This window comes from Cebus imitator, unplaced genomic scaffold, assembly GCF_001604975.1.
Source record: "Cebus imitator isolate Cc_AM_T3 unplaced genomic scaffold, Cebus_imitator-1.0 Scaffold26, whole genome shotgun sequence".
Lineage (NCBI taxonomy): Eukaryota > Metazoa > Chordata > Mammalia > Primates > Cebidae > Cebus > Cebus imitator.
Window position 1 is genome coordinate 256,593 of NW_016107341.1, and position 21,763 is coordinate 278,355.

Sequence of the window (21,763 nt, forward strand, 5' to 3'; positions counted from 1 at the left end):
TATATATATATATTTTTTAAAGTAGAGATGTGGTTTTGCCGTGTTGGCCAGGCTGGTCTCCAATTCCTGACCTCAAGTGATCCCCTGCCTTGGCCTCCCAAAGTGTAGGGATTACAGGCATGAGCCACTGCGCCTGGCCTCAATGTCATTCTTATGCTTGCTCTCTCTTCTTTCCTGCTTTGCTTCTGCATCCCTGGAATTGCCCTTACCAAAAAAGTGTTATTACATAAGATTTTGTCTCCAGACCTATATTCTGGGGAGTCTGGTCTCATTCTGCTCTGGAAGACTGAACTGTTTGGTGGGATTACAATGTAAATCACAATGATACTGTAAAGTGATGAGTATCAGTTGTATACAGGAGCTGGGAATACAAGTGAGGAACAGTTAATTCTAGCTGGTGCAGAATAGGAGAATAAGGGAATAAGTATTCCCGGAAGGAGGTGCTTCCTGAGTTGAGGCTTCCACATGACTAGGGGTTCACTAGGTGCCTGAAGCAGAGAAAGCCTCTCCAAATAGAGGGAATCATGTAAGATCCCCCAAGACAGCTAGGAACATTTATGTTTTGAGCACATGGCTTAATGGCAGATGGTGGGAGGTGTAGCTGGGAGGTAGTCAGGACCAGATCATAAATGGTCTAGGATATCACAGTAGACAGATCAGTTTAGTGGATTCATGAGAGGACAGAAGCCAGATCATAGATGAAGTGTAGATGAAAGATGATAGTGGCAGGTGAGTCCAGACTAGTCTCTCAGGAAGCACAGTTGGGAAGAAATGGAAAGGAGCTAGAGGGGGCATGAGATGTATCACAGAGTCCCAGCAGGAAACAGATGGCTTATGCAAAAGTTTAACTGAATAGAGTTTAATGAAGAAACTTCTTATGGAGGTATGGACCAATTTAAGGGAACCAACAATAGAAGCATGAAGAGCTAGCAGCAACTGGTTAGCACTTGCAGGTTTGACCCTTCTGCAAGTGGAGGGAATGGTGTTCTGGAAGCTCAGTGGCTGTGGAAAGCAGAAGGGAGATAGAGAACTCTCTCTAATCTTCTGATGCCTCCCATCAGATGAACACTCAGAATCTACAGGGCAAGGAGCCTGAGGGATACAGTCCAGAGAGGTCAGCCCCTCCAGGCCTGCCTTGGATAATGGATCTGAAGAGCAGATGGTGAGCCACCAACACACAAGGATCAGAGGAGATGCTGTTTCATTTTCTTTCTTTTCTTTTTTCTTTTCTTTCTTTTGAGGCAGAACCTCGCTCTATCACTCAGGCTGGAGTGCAGTGGCACAATCTTGGCTCACTGCAACCTCCACCTCCCGAGTTAAAGTGATTATCCTACCTCAGCCTTCTCAGTAGCTGGGATTACAGGCACGTGCCACCATGCCTGACTAATTTTTGTATTTTTAGTAGAGACGGGGTTTCACCATGTTTGTCAGGCTGGCCTCAAACTGCTGACCTAGTGATCCGCCCACCTTGGCCTCCCGAAGTGCTGGGATTAGTGGGAGAAACATTAGTCATTTATTTGTTGAGGAGTGAGTTAGATGAGAGATAGGCATTACCGAAGCAAGAAAGAGACAGAATAATTAATGAAATGAATGGAACACATTTAAGGAGAGGATAAGACTGGAAGAACAGGCAGAGATACTTGTTCTGGAAAGTGGGAAGGATCCATTGGTACTTGAGAGCCACAGGAAGGAGGCAAGCATGTCAGTCTGTGCATGTCCAAAGAAAGAAGATGGGAGAGAATTTCAGGAAACTAATGCCTAGAGAGCTTTTATGTTCTTGTCAAGGTAGCATGCAAGGTTATGTGTTGAGAGCGAAGGGACTGAGCTTGAAAAAATTTTAGAATTGTTATGAGGGGAGTGGGAAGGTGAGTTGACTAGAGAACATGTAAGTAAAGACCACAGAAAGTGAGTGGGGATCCAGCTGTGACAGGAAGTGCTAAAGAACTAAAGCAAGTGATAAAAGATGGAAATGCTTGTAATGCATGTTAGTAAGTAAATTGCTAAGGTTAGTAGCTGTAATACGGCAAAGACAGAATTGTGCTTATGCTATTTTTGGCACTTGACTTTGCCTCATACTGTTTGATGTTAGAAACCTGGAATTTCAGATTTTTCACAATACCGTACTTCCTCAATTCTAAGGCACCATTTATTCTAAAATGTACCAGAGTTTTATTACCTTTTTTTGGTAGGTGAGAGAAATTGCCACTCTGTTAAATGTACAATTATTTTCTTTCCCAGCTGACAATAGTATAAATGTATCCACTTAATGTTGTATAATTTCTTCTTTAGCATCTCTGTCGAAGACCAAATCTGTGCCTTCGCCTGAAATATCTAGCAAGTTTGTCCAGCTTGCCTTATTTTATTGTTTTCCTGTTTTGTTCTGTTTTAGGCTTTTAGCAGCTTAAAGCCATGGTTTTTAGTTTCTGTCTCCAGTGATAAGCAGAAAAGAGGGTTGAGGAAGGGGCTTTACTAGCCCAACCAGAAACAGAAACTAAGAACCCACAACCATATTCTCTCCCTTGGACACCCCTGAGAGTTTCCTGAGTTACTCCTGTCCGTGGGCAGTTTGTGAGACTGGGTGACACGTTTCTTTTCTAAACCTGTGCTTAGGATCCTAGCTTGCATTGGCTTTACCTGATACTACCTCTGTCTTGCCTTCCATGACATTAGTCTCTCCCCAGTTTCCTTATTTTGTTACTCTACACCCTGTATTGCATTCTCTCCACATTCTGGCTTTACTCATGTCAAGACTTTTCTCTTTTGTGAGCTCATGCTCTGGCTCAGTTGGGTTTAGGCATCTGCCAATTAATGTACTTAATCAAATAGTTTTAACAGCATCCGATAAGGCTGGACTGGGATCTCACATTTCCTATTGTTTGTGTTTGTTAGGTTTTAATTTATATTTCCCTACTGTGAATAATTTGAGCCCTCTTTATAAATATTCCTAAAAGCTTCTTTTTTCTGCTAGGTTATACTTACAATTTTGTCACTTTTATAGTTAAACCCTGTCTCTTAAGAGTTACTCAGATGTGTTTGCAGATAGTAGCTGAGTGATAGTCCTTCAAGATGCAGGAGGTGATTGTGTTCTAGCTTTTAAACTTAATATGGTAGTTTCTTAGGGAGTTGACAACTTCTGCCCTCTTAATTATATTGCCTCTTGTGGCAGAGGTAGTCTTTTGTATACATTAACTTTTGGTATCTTTGCTGCATCATTGTGTAATCTTTATTCAGATGCTATAAACACAAAGTTAAATGTAAATCCAACTTTTGTGATACAAGTAACTGAAGTGATAATATGAGTGTATAGTTGACCTATTAAATTTGCATAAGCATGGGCTCTGACACTTTCATCATTCTGCAAAGCTAGTGACAAGTTTCTTTTGATGTGGTTTCAAAAGTCTTCAAATCTGCATTTTAGAATTGAGGAAATGTGTCAGTACCTGCCTTACAGTGTTGCCACAAGGATCAAATCAGAAAATATACAGTTACAGTCAGTATTTTCTGGTGTCTAGTATAGTTTATTTCCTGAAATACGATAATTCTGTAAGAGTTTTCCTGGCACTGAAGCCTAAATATTACCATGTGTATTTATTCTTATAACCTTAAAAGATAAGGAGGTATAAGATATCACAATCTTATTACAGATACACGAGGAATTTGAGGTTCAGAGATATTGAGTGCTCTTTCTAAGGCACACAGTTGGAAAAATGATGGTGCTGGGATGAGAATCAAGTTCTTGCCTCAGACTCCTTCTTAGACTATAAATAATCTGCCTGCTTAAAGTTTCTGAGATGAATCATGGAGAAGGGTCTGAGAGCAGTGAGAAAATGTCCCATTATTTTTCCCTCAAAGGAAAGATATCCATAAGTACTGTTGAAAAGAGTAAGGCAAATAGGCTTCATAATTCCCAACCAGTGTGCCTTATATTTTTCTTAATTTATTCCTAGATGCAGAGATGTGTATTATATTTTGTGAATAGATAAATGTTTAATTTTCTTACTGGAATTGTATTAGTTCTCATGTTGCTATGAAGAAATACCTGAGACTGAGTAATTTATAAAGGACAGAAGTTTAATTGACTCACAGTTCTGCATGGCTGGGGAGTCCTGAGGAAACTTACAGTCATAGCGAAATGCACCTCTTCCCAGTGTGGCAGGAGAGAGAATGACTGCAAGCAAGTGAAATGCCAGATGCTTATAAAACCATCAGATCTCATGAGACTCACTCACTATTACAAGAGCATGGGGGAAACTGCTTTCACGATTTAATTATCCCCACCTAATCCGACCCTTGACAGGTGGAAATTATGGGATTACAATTAAAGGTGAAATTTGAGTGGGGACACAGAGCCAAACCGTATCAGGAAGTGACTATGACATATTAATATATAACTTTTAAAAATATGAATAAGGAGAATGCCATAGAAAAGCCATCCTTATCTGCTTTTCTAATTTTCTAGAGTAAATATTAATACTTACTGCTTGTAAAATATAAACTTGATATGATAAATGGTATCTTAATTTTTTAAATAAATGTGTTTGGAAAAATGATTGACATCCTAACAATGGTTATTTCTGGTTGATGGTATTAGGATAGGTTTTTTTTGTGCTTCCCTATTTTCTTTTTCTTTTTCTTTTTTTTTAAAGACGGGGTTTCACCGTGTTAGTCAGGCTGGTCTTGAACTCCCGACCTTAGGTGATCCACCCGCCTTGGCCTCTAAAGTGCTTGGATTACAGGTGTGAGCCACCACGCCCGGCCCATGCTTCCCTATTTTCTAAGCTCTTCGTACTGAATAGGTATTTCTTTCTAATCAGAAAATAAAATATTAAATTTGTTTTGAAACTGACATAGGAAAACAGACAAAGCTGAGGAATTAGACATGTGGTGGAAAATAAAGATATTTTGCAACAGATAGTTTGTGAAGAATTATTTTTAAATTACTTTGATGTTATTGATTCCCCAGGAAATGGGGTGGTATTATGGTATTGAGAGTACAAGAAGAGATGTGATATGGGGAGAGACATGATATTGAGAGATACAAGGAGAGATGGGTGAAAGGGGTTATTGCTAGCCAAATTCTGCTTTCTCTGACCTACAGGTAGGGGTAGCGAAGTATCAGTTTTTATTTTGATTTCTGCTTATGAAGTTTTAAGATTTAATATTAGGTGTTAGGATCCAGCTAGGGAGCTATAATGGTCATGAGGACAGGCTTTGGAGTTAGGCAGTTAGGTTCTAATCCCAGAACCCCTATAGATTAACTGTATGACATTGGGAGGTTACTTAAATCTTTGTTGGTTTCTTTATCTGTAAAAACTCTGCCTTATAAGGTGGTAGGCAGCACTAAGATATTGTGAACTTAGCACATTGACTGCTATATATTAATCAATAATAAGTGGCAGCTGTCATCACCACCACACTCCTCAACCTGGTCTGAGATTTGAGACATCCATAAATATGAGTTGGTATTATAGAACTGTTGCCTATCTCAAGTATCTGTTAGTACCCATAGTTGCAGTGACAGCAAGCCAATGCACACGGTTTAATCTTGAAAACACAGAATTTATGCAGGGCAGTTCTGAGGACCCCAGGCCTTAGTGTACCTTAACCTTATGTATGATGGTTGTAATAGACGCTTTACATTTTTTGAGAATTTGATGTTTGTGATATTTTGGTGTTGTTATATGTTGATTGTCTTTCCTCTGGAGCATTAGTCAGATTTTCCTTGTTCTTTGTTTATTAAAATAATTTTTTACTGTATTCTGGATATTTTTAATATTGTATTGTGAGTCTCTAGATTCTTTAAAAATCCTCTGTAGACAGTTGGTTTGTTTTAGCAGGCAGTTGACCTGGCTAGATTCAGAACAGATGTTTTTTCTCACCTTTTGTGTGTGGTGGTTCCTTTTATTGTCTCTTCAGTTTTCAAAGCTTTGGCTATTTTGTGTGTTGTGGGGGGAGAAGGGGGATAGGATCATCTGCCCCTTGCTCAATACTCAGGATTTAGTTCAGATGGTGGATTATATTGCAGTTCAGCTCTCCATGCCTTTGCTATACTTCTTTGAGTATATTCCATATTTGCACAGTTTGAAGGTGAACCTGGGATTGTCACTTCAAAGACTGAACCAGAGGATTCTCTTCTTCATTACTCTCTGGAATATTTTCTCAGGACTGCTTTTTATATTTCCTCTGGCCAGAAAGATGGGTTATTGTATATTTTAGCCTGTATGTTTTGTGCAGTTCCACTTGACTGGGATGAAGTGGAAGAAGGAATAAAAAGAATAATAAAGATTTTCTCCTAAACTCTTTGCATAGCTGAAATCCCTGTTCGAGTTACTTTATCTAGAGAGAGAGATTTTCTCTTGGAGTATTAGGTATTTGCATTGTTGTGGTTGTATCGGTTCTGTTATAAACTGGTGCCGGCCTTGGAGAAAGACTGGAAGAGAGAAAGGAGAAAAAAGCACATGGATATCCTTCTCACCTTCTGATCCCAGTTCCCCTCTCCCAGTACTCCAATCACAGGGATCCTTTTTCTTGTTCTTCTGGCCAGAAAAATGAGCTTCTCTTGTAGTTTTGCATTCTGTACCCACTGTGCAGTTCCCTGATTTGGCCCACCTTCAGCTCAGGAAGAAAAAGGAAAGAAAAGAAACCAGATAACTCCTTACTATTGTATTAGCTGTTAGAAAGTTTTGACTTTCTTTTCCAAACTACCTACTGTTGTTTATTTTGCAGAGTCTTACTTTTATATTTTGGGCAGAGTGGGAACAGGAAAGTGTAGTGGCCTTTCTCCATCTTGCTTAGCACCAGTGTGAGTAGTTTATTGTGACTGTCCAGATCGCATGTCCATATTCGGGCCTGGCCAGGGATTGGCCCACTCAGAACTGCAAAGCATGATGAGAGCAGGGGGCACGCTGTTACCTAAAGAAATAGGAAAGCCATGCCAGAACAGCAGGTGTCTAATGTTTATGATTAAGAAGAAAACCTTTTAATAGATTTTTAAGGTTTTTTTTTAAGTACAGTTCTGACAGAGGTACTATTAGGGTTATATTATTATTATTATTTTTATAAATATGTTGATTTAAGAGATTCGTACAGTGGAGTGCAAAATAACTTAAATAACTCACTTATTTTTATTTATCTCACAATTTGCAAATAAAAACATAATTTTGGATGTCTTAATGTTCAGAGCCGCTTATCACCTATACTATTTCTGTACAAAGTAAAGCTCAATTTCAAGTGGCAGCGCTGGCAAGAATTAGCTCTTAAATTTAAATTGAATAATTTTTTTTTCCATCTGAGATCTGCCAGTGGCTTAGCTGAATTCAAACGTGGAGTTGCCCCTTCTGACTCCAACTTGTGAAGTCAGCAAAGTGTGCTGCCTGTGCTCCATCATCTTGTTCTCTTTCTCCCATTTGACTATTCCCACTTTTCTTTATCCACTCTATATTAGAATCCTTGTATTTGACCACTTAAAAAGTACTTAAGCTTTGGGGTTTCCCTTCTTTAGAACTTATCTGACCTGTGTCTTACTTATGACCTTGCCTTTAAAGCCTTGCTAGGTGAATGCCAACTATCAGAGAAAGTGATTTAGATGGAGGTGCTAGTGAATGTTATGGTGTAATCCTTCAGCAGTATCCTTTGAACTTTCTCATGTTCCACCAGGTATCTTACCTAAAAGTAAGGAGAAATATGAATTTTTTTTTTATGTCTTGGCAAAGCAATTACCTGACCTGAGGGAAAGAAATATATTTTAACTGTAGAAAATTTTGAAAATATGGAATTATACAAAAATAATCACATCACTCAGTTAACTACTGTCAATCTTTTGGTATATATACTTATAGGTTTTTTTCCCATGTATCCAACACACGCACTCTCTCTCTCTCTCTCTCTCTCCCCCTCTCCCTCTCCCTCCCTCTCTCCAGGAGTTCAAATGCATTGCTTTATAACCTGTGCTTTACACTTAAATATGTCATAAATAATTTTGTTAATAAGTATACCTTTGTATTCTTTTTAAATGGACTATATAAAATCTCATTATGTGTGTACCCTAATTAACCAGTCTCTTATTGTTGCACAGTTAGATTGTTTTAAAGTTTTCACTATTTTAAATAATGCTATGATACAAACATGGCTTCCTTGGATTACACGCCTAGAAGTGGAATTGATGTGTCATGTTATATATATAATATATTCTGAAACTTTGATGTAATTTCTCTTGGTGCTTATTAAATAGTAAGCAGTTGCTCAAATCTTGCAAAAGCAAAGGTACCCTTTTAGTTTCAGGCTGATTAATTTATAAGAATTTATAGATTATAAACAGGTAAGTTTGTAACCATAGTAACCATATATAATTAGACAAAACAAATGAGTTTCCAAGGGTTTTACTTTCCCCTTTTTACAAAATTATACTTTCATACACCATTGTGGTTTTAATTTGGGTTTGGAATTAAAAAGAAGAAAATTACTATTGCCCAGTTACCCGAGAACCCTTCAAGAGCTAAAGGGATCCTTCCTCCCTTCTAAGAAATTTTAAATTTTACTTCATAAAGTGATAGCTGTCTTTCTTGCTATTCTTGTATTTGGATACTTGTTATATAATAGAGACCAATACTACCTTTAGACCCAGCAAGAGGGGCCCCTGCTTTGGTCTCCACTGTAGAGGGTCCTCCTCTAGCTGTGTCCCTCCTCTTTCTTGCCTTGCAGTCCGTGGGCCAAAATGCTGTGCCCACCTGGATGTTATGCCGTACCTTCTTCGTACCATACTCTGCTAACATGACTTTGAAATTACCTGATTGCTAGAAGGCCCAAGATTGCTTCCAGGGCCTTTGTGAGGTTTCTCAGGTTCATCCTCCTAATGTGTTAATACACCATGCCATTGTGGCAGGGGCACTTACTGGAGTTGGATTTGCAGGCTGGGGTTGCCTCTTGCATGTAAGGCAGGCCTCTCAGGGTGCAGGTAGGTATGGAAGAGGAAGAGGCACCTCAATTTTTGCTCCTACCCTTGGTCCTGTGAATAGTAGGGGTGGGATTGAAAGAGAACCTGTTACACAGTGATTGTTACTATACAGATTTCCACATGCTATTACAAGATGTGGGCAGAAAGAGCCTTCTAGGCAGAGAAAAATTCACTTATGTGCTGGAGTCTGGAGGCAAGGAATTATATAGCATGTTTGATCTTGTAGTTTCAATATTTCATATATGAATAATGTTAAGAAATGAAGCTTCGAGTAGCAGATCGAAATGAGTCAAAAAAGGCATTTTATGCAATGCTAAGATTGTGGAGTTTATCCTGAGGCCAATGGGAAGTCATTATGGGGTTTTGAACAAGGATGGCCTACTGAGATCTTCGATTTAGAACTGGCTGTGAAGTGTAGTGGGTGTGGGCAAGAGCACAAGCAAAGAAGCTTGCTAGGCTGATGGTGGTGTTCATCTGAAAAGCAGGAAATGAGGTTGAAGTAGGTCAATATCCATGAGGATGACCCTTTCCTACTGTATCATACTGTGGACAAATTCAAGTGGGTTAACGTCATGAACATTGTTTCGGAAAGCTTACAGAGTTCTGCAAATGTTGTTAGTGTTTTTAATGACAATAGTAATGATCATATTATGGATAAAGGTTACATTCCAGCTAATCTCAGTTCTAAGGTAAGCAGGTGTGAAAATCAGCTGAAATGATGTGGGAAAGAGTGCTAGTGTAGGGTGTAACGTCCACCCAAGGCACCTTTGGGAGGGCAGGAAGATGGCTCTATTAGTTTTTGGGGTGGTCCAAGTGGAAAGGACAGTGGCATTGGAAGTAGCTGGACTTGGGTTTCAGTGTTGGGGATGTGTGCCTGAGGTAGATCTCATCTTTCATTACTTAGCTGTTTACATAGTCCCATTTTCAAAAAAAATATGTCCCCTCCCCAGCACCCCCCCTTTTTTGCTGTACTTGATGTCCCTGAATCTGTAACCACCCTAGTTCAGTTTTTCCAGAGGAAATAACTCTTCTCTTGTCGTGATGTGGAAGGGAAGCTGAAAGGTTTACATTCTGTGAGCAAAAGTTCTCTGAAAAGAAATTTGGAGGAAAGAGTTTATTCCAGTGAAGAGTTTGCAAACCAGGGAGATGCAGGCTTCAATGAAAAGGAAGTTGCTTTCCTGAGAACAAAGGAAGGTTAGGCTTTTATAGCAAAACTCATGGCCCAGGTTCCCAGTCAGGTTCATTTGTGCAAATGAAGGACACTTTCTTGGTTCTGATTGGGTGCTGCGGCTGAGTTCTGATAAGGGATACAGCTAAGCCCTGATTGGCTGAGGCAGAGGAGCTTTGATTGATTGGTTCCAAGCCTTAAGTCAGAAGTCTCTGTCAGGTATTTCTTTCCAATGGCCTGGTGGGGTGATGGTTTCTGGCTATGGTTTATCTTGGCACTGACAATAAGAAATGACTTGGCTTGATTGTGGAAAGGGAGATCCTCTAACACTTTTACTTCTTTCTGAGAACAGAATGCGTTAATGCCCCTTCATCCAGCCGTGGTTCCCTGGTTCTTTTTAAACTTTGACCACCTCAGCCACAGGGAGTCTATTTTGTCTGTCAGCTGGAGGCATACTTTAACAATTCTCAAACAGATTTTCAACCAGTCTTTCTGTTTTTAGATCGATTTTTTTTCACCTCTGATTTTTGAGGTTGTTGGTACCTTCAATTATGAGTCTTTCTGCGGCTTCAAATCACCATCTCTATTGCCCTTTGCTTTTGGATTTTCTTGCTTTGATAAGGCAATTAGAGCTCACCTTATGCTTTTCATCTTCCCGAAATAATTGTTGACACCTGCATCTATTGCCATTTTCACTTCTCTTTATTTTTGTGAGGTTATGGTATTTTTAATCCTTTGCTCTCTGCTCTCTTTAGAAATCCATTCTTTTGCAGGTTGGTGAGGAGCAGAGATAAATGTATATTTAATTCAATAGGTTTAAATGTAATTAGAAAATAGAATAATGATGCATGTGCTTAAAGACTGTCTTATACAATAACATATATTTTCAATCTGAGAAAGCTGATTAAAAACATATTTTCCTCATTATCTTTTATGAGGGTTTTAGTTAATTAATATTTCTAATATTAATGTTATTGTAGATTGTCTAGCTGCAGATTTCTTGCGAAAATGGAAACTTTTTTATTTATTCATAGGTAGATATGTTTTAGAACATACATTTTTTGGAAAATTTCCTGAGAAGTACATTATTACAGGATATGGTTGGTTTCTCTTAATCAAGAACAGTGAAAATATGGAACATAGACCATAAGATGTGAAGCATAGCTTTTTCTTTCAAAGATTCAAAGGAACCTGAGGTTCAAAGAGTTAGTTGAGTCACTTAGTCTTAAATTTAGTAATGGCAGAAATGAGGTTGGGATCTAGGTTTGTTACCAGTTCATTGTCTGTCCTTTTATAGGGATTGAGAGCCATAGAAAGAAAGTAGTCTAAGCCGGATATTTCTAAGAAAGAAACCTTATGCACTTTCATTAAAACTAGAATGTAAGCCCTATGAGAGCAGAGAATTGGATATTTTGTTTGCTGCTATATCCCCAGAGTCTACACAGTAGCATATGGGAAGTACTTAATAAACATAAATAATTTTAAAATTGAATTGAGGCCAAGCATGATGGCTCACGCCTGTAATCCCACCACTTTCGGGAGCCAAGGCGGGCAGATCACAAGGTCAGGAGATGGAGACCATCCTGGCCAACATGGAGAAACCTCATCTCTACTAAGAATACAAAAATTAGCTGGGCATGGTGGTATGTGCCTGTAGCTCAGTTACTCGGAAGGCTGAGGCAGGAGAATAGCTTGAACCAGAGAGTCAGAGGATACAGTGAGCTGAGGTCACACCACTGCACTCCAGCCTGGCAACAGAGTGAGACTCAGTCTCAAAAAATAAAATAAAATAATAAAATAAAATAAAATAAAATAATTGAGCACCTGTTTACAAAGATAGACATTGAACTCAGGTTTAAAATATGAACTTTTTCCCAAATAATTTCTAAAAAGAAATACAGTGGCCACAAGTGAAAAGGATGTGTCATAAATAGATCAGATACATATTACTTAGCAGGTTTCCATGGTAACATCATGTTCCTTTTATAAAAAAAAAACTTGAATATAAATATTGCTGCACAGTTCTACTGTGCTCATGTACTTAATAATGTAGGCCAAAGGGGCTCATATAAGTTGCATGTATTTCTGCATTAAGTGTTCTCCTGCTTTTAGCCTTTCCACATAGTATAATGAGGCATACATACTCACTGCAATTGGAATTGAAATAATTGTGCCATGCACTGCAATCTTGTGCTGTCTCCCTTTTTTCCTCTTGCTATTTTACTGTCTCAAATAAGTGTGCCAAGTGCTTTGCTGAGCACTTAAATTCAGAGGCCTTTCTCCCAGAGGAGTTGCGGTCTCATCAAATATAAGGTTAGGCTGTTCTCAACATTTCACATTAAAAAATTCAAAGAGAAGGAATTTTACATGAACAAAATGAAATGAAGAAAATTAATTACATTTGCTTCTTTTTGTCCTTTCCCTCTCTGTGTGTTCTAGGTAACAGCATTTTCTCTGCTTTGAAGCTAGGGGCTTTCTACTGCCTCTACTGCTTTTGATTCTGTCCTAGAATTTGTGGTCATCTGCTGTATCTGGATAATTAACTGTGTTCAACTCTTAACTGCCTACAGAAGATAGACAGGGAGCATTAGGGAGCTGATTTTCTCATTGACAGTTCACTAATATGAACAAATCTGCATACAGAAGACCAGGAGGCTACGTTTACTCACCTATTCACCCACCATAGGCTCAAGTATTTGACTGCACACCTTTAGGCATATTTTCTTTAGGCTTGATCTCGCGGCTTACCACATCCTATCAAAGTAGCTATTTTCGAAGGAACTGGTAAGTGCTAGAATAGTTACAAATCCTGCTATATTTCAGGGCCTTCTCCTTAAAGCCTTTTCACACTGTTCCAGCTCACAGGGGTTTCTTCTGACTTTGAAATCATAATAAAATAGGGTCACATTTTGTATATTCTTCCACACTTACCTGACTGAATGTGATTCTAACATTTAAAGGTCCTTATTTTTCTAGGGAATCTGAGAGTTAAGGAATTTTTATTGGAAATTTTGATGAGAGTATTTACCTGGACATTGACTTGTGATGCCACTGTTCCACGTTGATCCCTTATTCTTGACACAGTCTTATAAAGTTATGTTTTGTGTGTGTGCTGTCTACTGCAATAAAATCGTAAGCTTATTGAGTACAGGGACTGTTTTAGTTAAAATTTCTCCCATAGCCCTTAGGCCATCGTAATTATTTAACAATTAGTGCCAGGCAATAAAGAATGATATATATTAATAATAATTAGTGCCAGGCAAAAGAATGATATATATTAATAAAATGATATACTGCTATATGCATAAATCATAACTGATATGCAATGTATGTTAATATCAGTGTATAAAAATATATATTGTCAATATGTCAACATACATATTATTTTTATTTGTGAGATTTATTTGAAAAATTAGCCCATATTTTAACTGTAAATATTGTTATTGGAATTGGGAGATGATTCCCCAGAGTTTTCAGTGAGCACCATGCAGCTTTTGTAGTGTGGATGACTTTGGTGTTTGAGGAGATACCATGGCCTCCAGTATTTATTTGGCTGTATCCTGAATTTTTGTGTTTTTGGTGTAAGGTAGCACAATTGGAATTTCTGTTATTTGAGGATTTGTGTCTGTATTTTGATTTGTGAATGTGCGTGTCATTGTGGGCAAGTTCGTGTGTGTGTAGTGTGCCATGGCATACATGCAAGGGTAATTTTCCCTTAAGTGTTTTGTGATCAGGAGTAATTCCATGCTCTATTTCTTTCTGGGTCGTTTTCTGGTTTCCATGTATTTACAATGCAAGATTTACAGAGAATTTTATTGTTTTATTATTTGGGGAAGTGTCTCTACACCCCAGCATTCTGTGCTTTGCAGAATGTCTAAATAACTGACATCCTTTGAGTTGGCATGGGCCCAGGCACTTCTTTCAGTTTATAATTTGGAGAGTGTGGCTTGTGAGCTGATGCTCTGTTGTTTGGAATGTTCTCTGACTCATATCAATGTGTTTGGTGATAAACTGTCAGAAGCCCTGTAGTGTAGGGAAAATTGTCAAGCATTTTCCCCTTGTCAGGAAAAATTGTGAAGCATGCTAAAATAGGCAGAAAAGATGATTGGATGTCCTCTTTAGTGCACCTTTCAGAATGATCAGTTTCTATAGCAGCCTGTACCTTTCATTGTCTTTGAACTATTTTAGAATGCTGAGTTGTAGGTAACTGATAATAATAAAAATAATTTTTGTCCATAGAAATGAAAATGCTTTTTATCCTTTGAAATGCAATTGATTATTACCCTCTGGATATTTACCAGTGTTGCATCTCAATAAATTCATTTCACTCTCCTGATTGCCTGTTTTGATGTGTCCTTCCAATTTTCCTTTGAATTTGTGCTAACATCTTGCTGGTTGACTTGCTAAATAATTACAAAATTTTTGACATATATTAATTTTCTATATGTATGAGAAATTATCTACATTTTCTTTTAAATTACCCTTTAACACCAGAAAATTTTCATTTCCAAGGGACCAGTTTTAAGCGCTTAATGTTTACTTGCATCTGTGGTTAGAGTTTTGGGGTGTTATCTATAAATCTGAAAACATATCTGCTGTAATTCTCTTTATTCAGTACCCTGAATGCCTATGGAATATTTGGATAAAATACGTTGTATCTTTAGTGATTTTATAGAGTCCTTGAGTAATCTCAAGAAGGCAGATGGGATAAATGTGTCTTAGGAAAATTAACTGGCACATGACATTCAAAATTACAGCCAAAACGCACAGTATCTTTTCCATGTTCTGATTGCTGTTCCTGTCCCCTAATGGGCAGGCTGAATAATGCAGAGGCAGTGATAGAGGAAAGTTTTTTGGAGCTTACCTGCTTATTCAGAGGCCTTGCTTTATTTGAAATCCATATGACTTCACAGTATCATTATTTTGCTAGGATGATAAGAAATCACCGAAATTTTATATATGGGAGCCAGAATCTTCTCAGTGGACTATGGAAATAAGGCATTCTTTTTTTTTTTTTTTTTTTAATTGAGTCTTGCTCTGTTGCCCAGGCTGGAGTGTGGTGGCGCAATCTCGGCTCACTGAAACCTCTGCCTCCAGGTTCAAGTGATTCTCCTGCCTCAGCCTCCCAAGTAGCTGGGACATGCACACCACCATGTCCACATAATTTTTGTACTTTTAGTAGAGATGCAGTTTTGCCATGTTGACCAGGCCGGTCTCAAATTCCTGACCTCAAGTGATCCGCCTACCTAGGCCTCCCAGAGTGCTGGGTTCACAGGCCTGAGGCACAGCTCCTAGCCAAGACAGACTTTCTAATATAAATAACAGGGAACAAGAGAAACAAGAAAGCCATTATGCAAATATATGGCTTGTCAAGGCTATTCTACCATGGGAGGGTGGAGAAGACTGAATCATACTCCTTCCTACTGTTCCTGTCCTCCAAAAACCTTCAGTCCTAATCCCCAGAACACTTAAATATTATTTTGCATGACAAAAAAGGATTGTGAAGATTTAAAGTAAGAATCTTGAAAAGGTGAGGTTACTGTGATGGGCCCTAAATGCTATCACAAGAGGCAGTGGTGCCACAGAGGCAGAGACTGGAGTCACAGAGCCACAAGGCAATGAATGCTGGCAGCCACCAGAACCTGGAGGAGGCGAGAGTGGATTCTCCCCTGGAGCTGCTTAAGGGATTGTGGCCTGTTGATACCTTGATCAGCCTTGTGGTACAGCTTTTGAACTCCCAGCCTCCAGAACTGTGAGAGAATATGTCTCTTTTAAGTTGCTAAGTTTCTGCTAATTTATTACAGCTGTTATAGAAAACGAATACAGATTTTGGCACCTGGAAGGAAAGTACTGTTGTAACAAACACTGAAAAGTGGGAATGTGGCTTTAGAATTGAATAATGGGCCGAGGCTGGGAGAATTTTGAGGTGCATGCTGGTAAAGTCTAGATGGCCTTGAACAGACTGAAATAGGGATTTTAGAGACTGCCAGTGAAGGCTCAGGAGGAAGTGAGTAGCATAGCAGAAAATGTCTGTATCATCTTTAAGAATATGTAAATCGTCATAAGCAGAATGTTTTTAAAAATATTTAAAGTGACCCTAGTGAGGTCACAGAAGGAAAGGAGGAATATGTCATAAATAAATAAATATTTATTCCAGTATTTCCTCCAGGAAATTGGAGGAAAGGTGATCCCTTTAATATAGTGGCAGAAAGCTTAGCAGAACTGTGGTCCTGTGTTTGGGTGGAGAGCAAAAGTTGTAAGTGATGAGTTTGGATATTTAACTGAGGAGATTTCCAAGCCGAGTGCTGGGGAATGGCCTGGTTTCTTCTTGTTGCTTATAGTAATTATGAGAGAAGCAAAATATATTGAATGAAGAACTCTTAAACAAAAGGGAACCCAGACATGATGATTTGGGAAATCTCAGCTTTTCTAGATTGCACAAGATGTTAAAATTAGGAGAGTAATTGTTGGCAAAGCGTGCTGCGCAGAGAAGGTCAAGGGTAATGGCCTTCCCACTCCTGATTTTGCCATGGTGATGCGGCTTGATGTTTCTATACTCACTTGTCACTGACACAGTGAGGGAGGCAAAACTGTGGATGTGGCAGAATAGCCACATCCAGGATATTGAACTGAATGAGTAAGGTACTGAACTGAAAACAATTTGGGGTAGATTCGCAATTTCTTACATTCTTAAAATGCTCAAATAATATTTTGTTTGGGTTCCTCTCAGTTTAAATATCACTTACGTGTAATGTGCTCTGACCAAGGGAGGTCACTGTGAGAATTTCAAAACAACCAAAGGCTGGAGACAATTGGGTTGGGGGTTGGTTTTAATTTGGCAGTTGTAATTAATGATCAATTTTAATAGTCTGTGATTGATGGCAGCCTGCTGTGGGGTACATGTATATTAAGCCTGGGAGAGCTGCTTTAAAAACTTACAGTCTTTTATTAGCGTTTGATGATTAATTTTTACACCTTCTGTTAAATTTTAAACAGAGTACGAATTAGGTCAGTGGAAATGGTTTTCTTGTTTCTTTCTTTGAAACACATGGGACAGTGACAACAGTTAAATTCCTAGTGTTATTTTGCTCTTTCTCCTACTCACATCTATCAGTTGTTTAGAGCTTATAAAGCTTGCAGGAGATAAGGAAGTGTGCTGTAGCTTTTTTGGATGGATGAGATGAAAGGATAATGGTCGCAACCTGAGAGCGTTGACTGTCCTGTCCTGCATCATCTCTCTAGCACCTACTCTGTGTCTAGCATCATATCTCTTTGATCAATAAGCTGCTTGGTGTGGGTGGGATGGGGGAGGGATGAGAATCAAGGAGAGGGTATAGCTTGGAAATAGGGGCTTGGGGTGATAGAGAAAGCACAGTTGTCCCATTAGAATTGGCTCTAACAAAGGCTTGTTTTTGTGATTGTTTACAGAAAGATTATCACTTTGAATATACGGAATGTGATAGCAGTGGCTCCAGGTGGAGAGTTGCCATTCCAAATTCTGCAGTGGACTGCTCTGGCCTGCCTGACCCAGTGAGAGGCAAAGAATGCAGTATGTTTTGTCTTCTTGACCATTTGTTTTCCTGAATAAACAATTACCTCTTGATATTAGCCCTAGGTGTTAATTATAATGAATGTAGGAGACCTTCCAAAAATGAGCATATGGCATTGATATCAAGCAGAATAGATGCAGCCTTTCTCATCACTAGATGCTCTTATATCTCAAGTCTGTAATGAGGCAAAGGCAAATTTATTTATTTAAAAAATCTATTCTCTCATTTGAAACCATGGGAGGGCAGAGTAGAAAGGTTTCTTTTTAATGGATTTGTTCTTATTTTAAAAATGTTTTTATAAAATTAAAAAATTCTGTTGAAATACATGTAACTTAAAATTTACCATCTTCACCATTTTTAAATGTTTAGTTCAGTGGCATTAAGTATATTCATATTGTTGCTATCATTAACACCATCCATCCACAGAACTCTTCCATCTTGGGTTGGAATTGTTTTTTTAGCTTTAGAAATAATTCATTTTTTTTTTTTTTAGTATAAACTACAGAGAGATTATAGAATTGCTGGATATCACATTCAATAGCTTGTCTTTTGGAAGTTAAACAGGTTTGAAGTACAACATTATAAATTAACGGAGAAATATGAAATAAATGTAAATTTATTTTTATTTATAAACTTTAAAAAATTTTTTAATTTAGTGAGTTTGAGGTTCCTGCAGGAAAATAGTCGAGGAGTTAGCCTGGAGATTGGAGTTGGAAATGAAAGAGAGGGAATGTATTTGGGTTTTCCTGCAGTCTTCCACGTGGTATTCCTAAAAGCTTAGTTTTTCTGTTCTCAAATGAAAGATCAGTAAGCAAATTGTTAAGTGGATGACTAATTTCTTCCTTTTCATAGAGAGCATGCCTCTGTCACTAGCTGGAGGAATTCTAGTGTAATTGCGGATTTACTGATAAAAGTGAAACTACAATAATCTTATGAGGAAAGTTTGGGAAAAGTACCATTTTTTCTTGGTGAATAATATTAATGAGTGAATTCAGGGAGAACCTGAGAGCCCCTCAAGTGGGCAGGTGAAAACAGTCTGGAGACAAGAGGGTCTGTATAGAAGAAGTTGATGCAAGATTGAGGTGTTTGAAACCACTCCAGCGAAGGGCAGATGAGCGCTCAGTGACAGAGGAATGTGGTTGAAAGGGAAACAGAGCCTGAATCATACCTGTGTAATTATTCCATTGTAAATTTGCTTCAGTCACTTGCCTAGAAAAATCTGTATATCATTTATCTATATTTACTTTTCCTTTGTGGGCTAATTCCTTGGTTTCCGTGTAAACAACCCTATTCAGGTGGACCACCTAACCATTTTGAATGCCAGCTTCATGGCTAGGTGGTATGGTGGTCTTGGCTAGCACTGGGTTTTGAGAACTGATCGTTAGTTTGAAATGGGCCGTAGTGGAGTATTGTACCCATGAAAACCAGTGAACACTGCAAATCAAGGGCCTCCCTTCCCTTGGGAGCTGGATTTTAAATATTTATCAGCATAGTACTGACTACATTTGTTAGCCAGGGGTCAAAAATCTATTACAGAATTGATGACTGCATAGGAATTAGTTTTAGTTAAATGTTGCCAGAGACATTTTTTGCTCATTATATACTATAATCTTCCACAGATAACATTTTGAATCTGACACGCTAGCAAGCACCTTTCTAAAAATTTTGACCACTAATCAGGTCACTGTTAGTTATTATTTACCTTAAAAATGATCCTTGCTTTCAATATGATAATACTTTTGTGATAATATTTAAAAAATGATAATACTTTTGGCTGGAATGTTTTTTACCTTTGTATTTTGTCTGAAATCTGAATTTCCAAGTATTCCTGTACAGTATACTTACATTTTCTCTGGAGTTGTCAGTCTGGCCTTAGATCTGTGAACATTTTCTTGTGTTAACAATGAATTATTTTAAAACTCACGAGGAAGTTAATAGGCTTAAGTAACTTAGTGCAATTAATCCATAACGTTAACTATGTCACTTACCACCTTACTAGTCATTAGTGTCTGGCTGCTAAAGGCAGTGTCACAGTAACTGGACAATTCTTCAGGAGCTTAGATTTTCTATTGCGAATAATAACTACCATTTCCGAAGTACTGATTATGTGCCAAACATTGTACTTAGAGCTTTATGTCATTAATCCATTGTATCCTCACAACAGCCATCTAAGATAACTAGGATCAGTGTTTCTATTTTATTAAAAAGAAAACTCAGACTTAAAGTAGTGAAGTAGTTTACCTTATGTTATATAGCCCAGATGTGGCAGGTCTAGGATGCAGAGATAGACATGTCTGATACTAAAGCCTGTGTCTTACCCACTGAGTTAACCTGCCAATCAAAGATGGCAGCCTAGAGAAGCTTCCAGTTCTCCATAAGGTGGACAGAAAGTTTGGTGGTGGACCCACCAATTGGCTCATACAGAAAAAGAAAATTAAGTAGTGGAATGTGGCAACTTCAAGTAAGCGAAGAATATTTAGGAGAGTGGCTGTGTGGGACATGATTTACACAGATCTTAAATGTCTCAAAATAAAATGAAACCCAGAATTTGGCCTTTGTGGGGATTGCCAAAAATTCTTTAAAATGTAATTGGATATCTCTGTTCTTCTTTCTCAGAAAGAAGCAGTTGGGGAGGACTTTCCTGAGGAAAGAGATTATAGGAATATTTTTGAAGCAGTTGTAAATTTTTTCAGAGAATTGATTGGCAAGCTATAGTATATATTTGTTTTTTAAAGATCACATAAGATCTGGCTGCAGGGCTCCTCTGAGAGAAGTTAATGATAAGTCAGATAACAGTTTTTGTTGTTCCAGAATCCTGGGGTATATGTGACTCTGAAGCTTACAAGGCTCAGGAAATAGCCTGAAGAGGATTCTGGTTATTAATCGACACTGATCCCCATTGTTCTTTTGTTCTTTCTGCTGTGGAGAACTCATCAGTTGCTTTGTGCTTCTCTGAGCAGGACACTGAGATGACCTCATGTCTCTCCTCCTCTTTGCTAGCTCGAGGCTCAGCCACAGGGAACACTGGCACTTCTCCTAAGGCCCTGGAGCCAAGAGTTAAGCATCTGTGGGCATCATCCGTCATTCAAGGTCTTGCAAGTAACATGCCATTCCTGAACCACATCACTCTTTACTTTAATCTCAGACCAAAGGGATATAACCCTTATTCCAATCCATCTCTTTTCCGCTGTTGGATCGTTCTCCTCATTTATCCTTGAAGCACAATGGCTTCTAAAATCTTTCCTTGAACCTCTCAGTTTCACTTGTTTTTCTCAGATCAGCAAAGAAGATGAAGCAGTTGCCTGGGCTATGTTCTCTCTTTCTCTCTCATTTGAAACAAAGCACTTTTGTTTCAAACCAGACCTTAAAAATAAAGGACTGATTGGGGTAGAAGTAGGGAGAGAGGTTCCTTTACATATTTTTCAGACAAGCCTACAACTCTCAAGGGAAATAAACATAATACATCTCTTCCTTTTATCTTCTCACATTTATTTGGGAGACTATATCTCTTTAATTGCTTATTCTTTAAAATGCATCTGAGTCCATGACTTCAGGTACAACTTAATATACCATGCTCTTTTCTTATTCTTTCCTATTTTCCTATTTCCATTAATTTGTTCTTCAGCTATGTAACACACCATTTTCTAAATGACAATGACTAAGATGTCTTTAATTTCATTTGGTAGGTAGGCATCAAATCAGTCATAGTCTTATGGAATTTGTTTAATCTTGTGTTTTAGTATTTAGAATATGTAAATAATTCATATGAAGTAATATATGCATGTAAATGCATATAGATGTGTACACATGTATTTATAATATCTGTTGCATATATGTGTATGTGTGTGTATAGTTTATTTTTGCATTTCTCATACAGGGTATAGTGAATTAATGTGGCTTCAAACATGACTTTTATATATTTATGCAAATGTTTATAGGCTAATCTTGAATAATTGATTATAAACTTCTAATATTTAGTTGTTTTGAGTAAATAAGTTCTATATGCAGACAAGTTAAAAAATTGAATACTTCCTTTTATGTTTTGCTCAAATATATTGTTCTAACCCATATTTAATGGACCGTAAGAAATAA

At 38.1% G+C, this 21,763-nt stretch overlaps 1 protein-coding gene across 2 annotated transcripts in view; it reads left to right on the forward strand.

Annotated features, from left to right (window-relative positions):
- The window catches only part of ELAPOR2 (endosome-lysosome associated apoptosis and autophagy regulator family member 2), a 182,591-nt gene that overhangs the window by 63,778 nt on the left and 97,050 nt on the right, over nt 1-21,763 (forward strand). The window contains exon 2 of one of the 2 annotated variants that reach the window (XM_017523082.2): nt 17,550-17,670. The exons of the other annotated variant lie outside the window; for it this stretch is intronic. Within the exon in view, the coding sequence (XP_017378571.1) occupies nt 17,550-17,670 (121 nt within the window). The remainder of the gene's footprint in view (nt 1-17,549; nt 17,671-21,763) is intronic. 2 annotated transcript variants of the gene reach the window in all.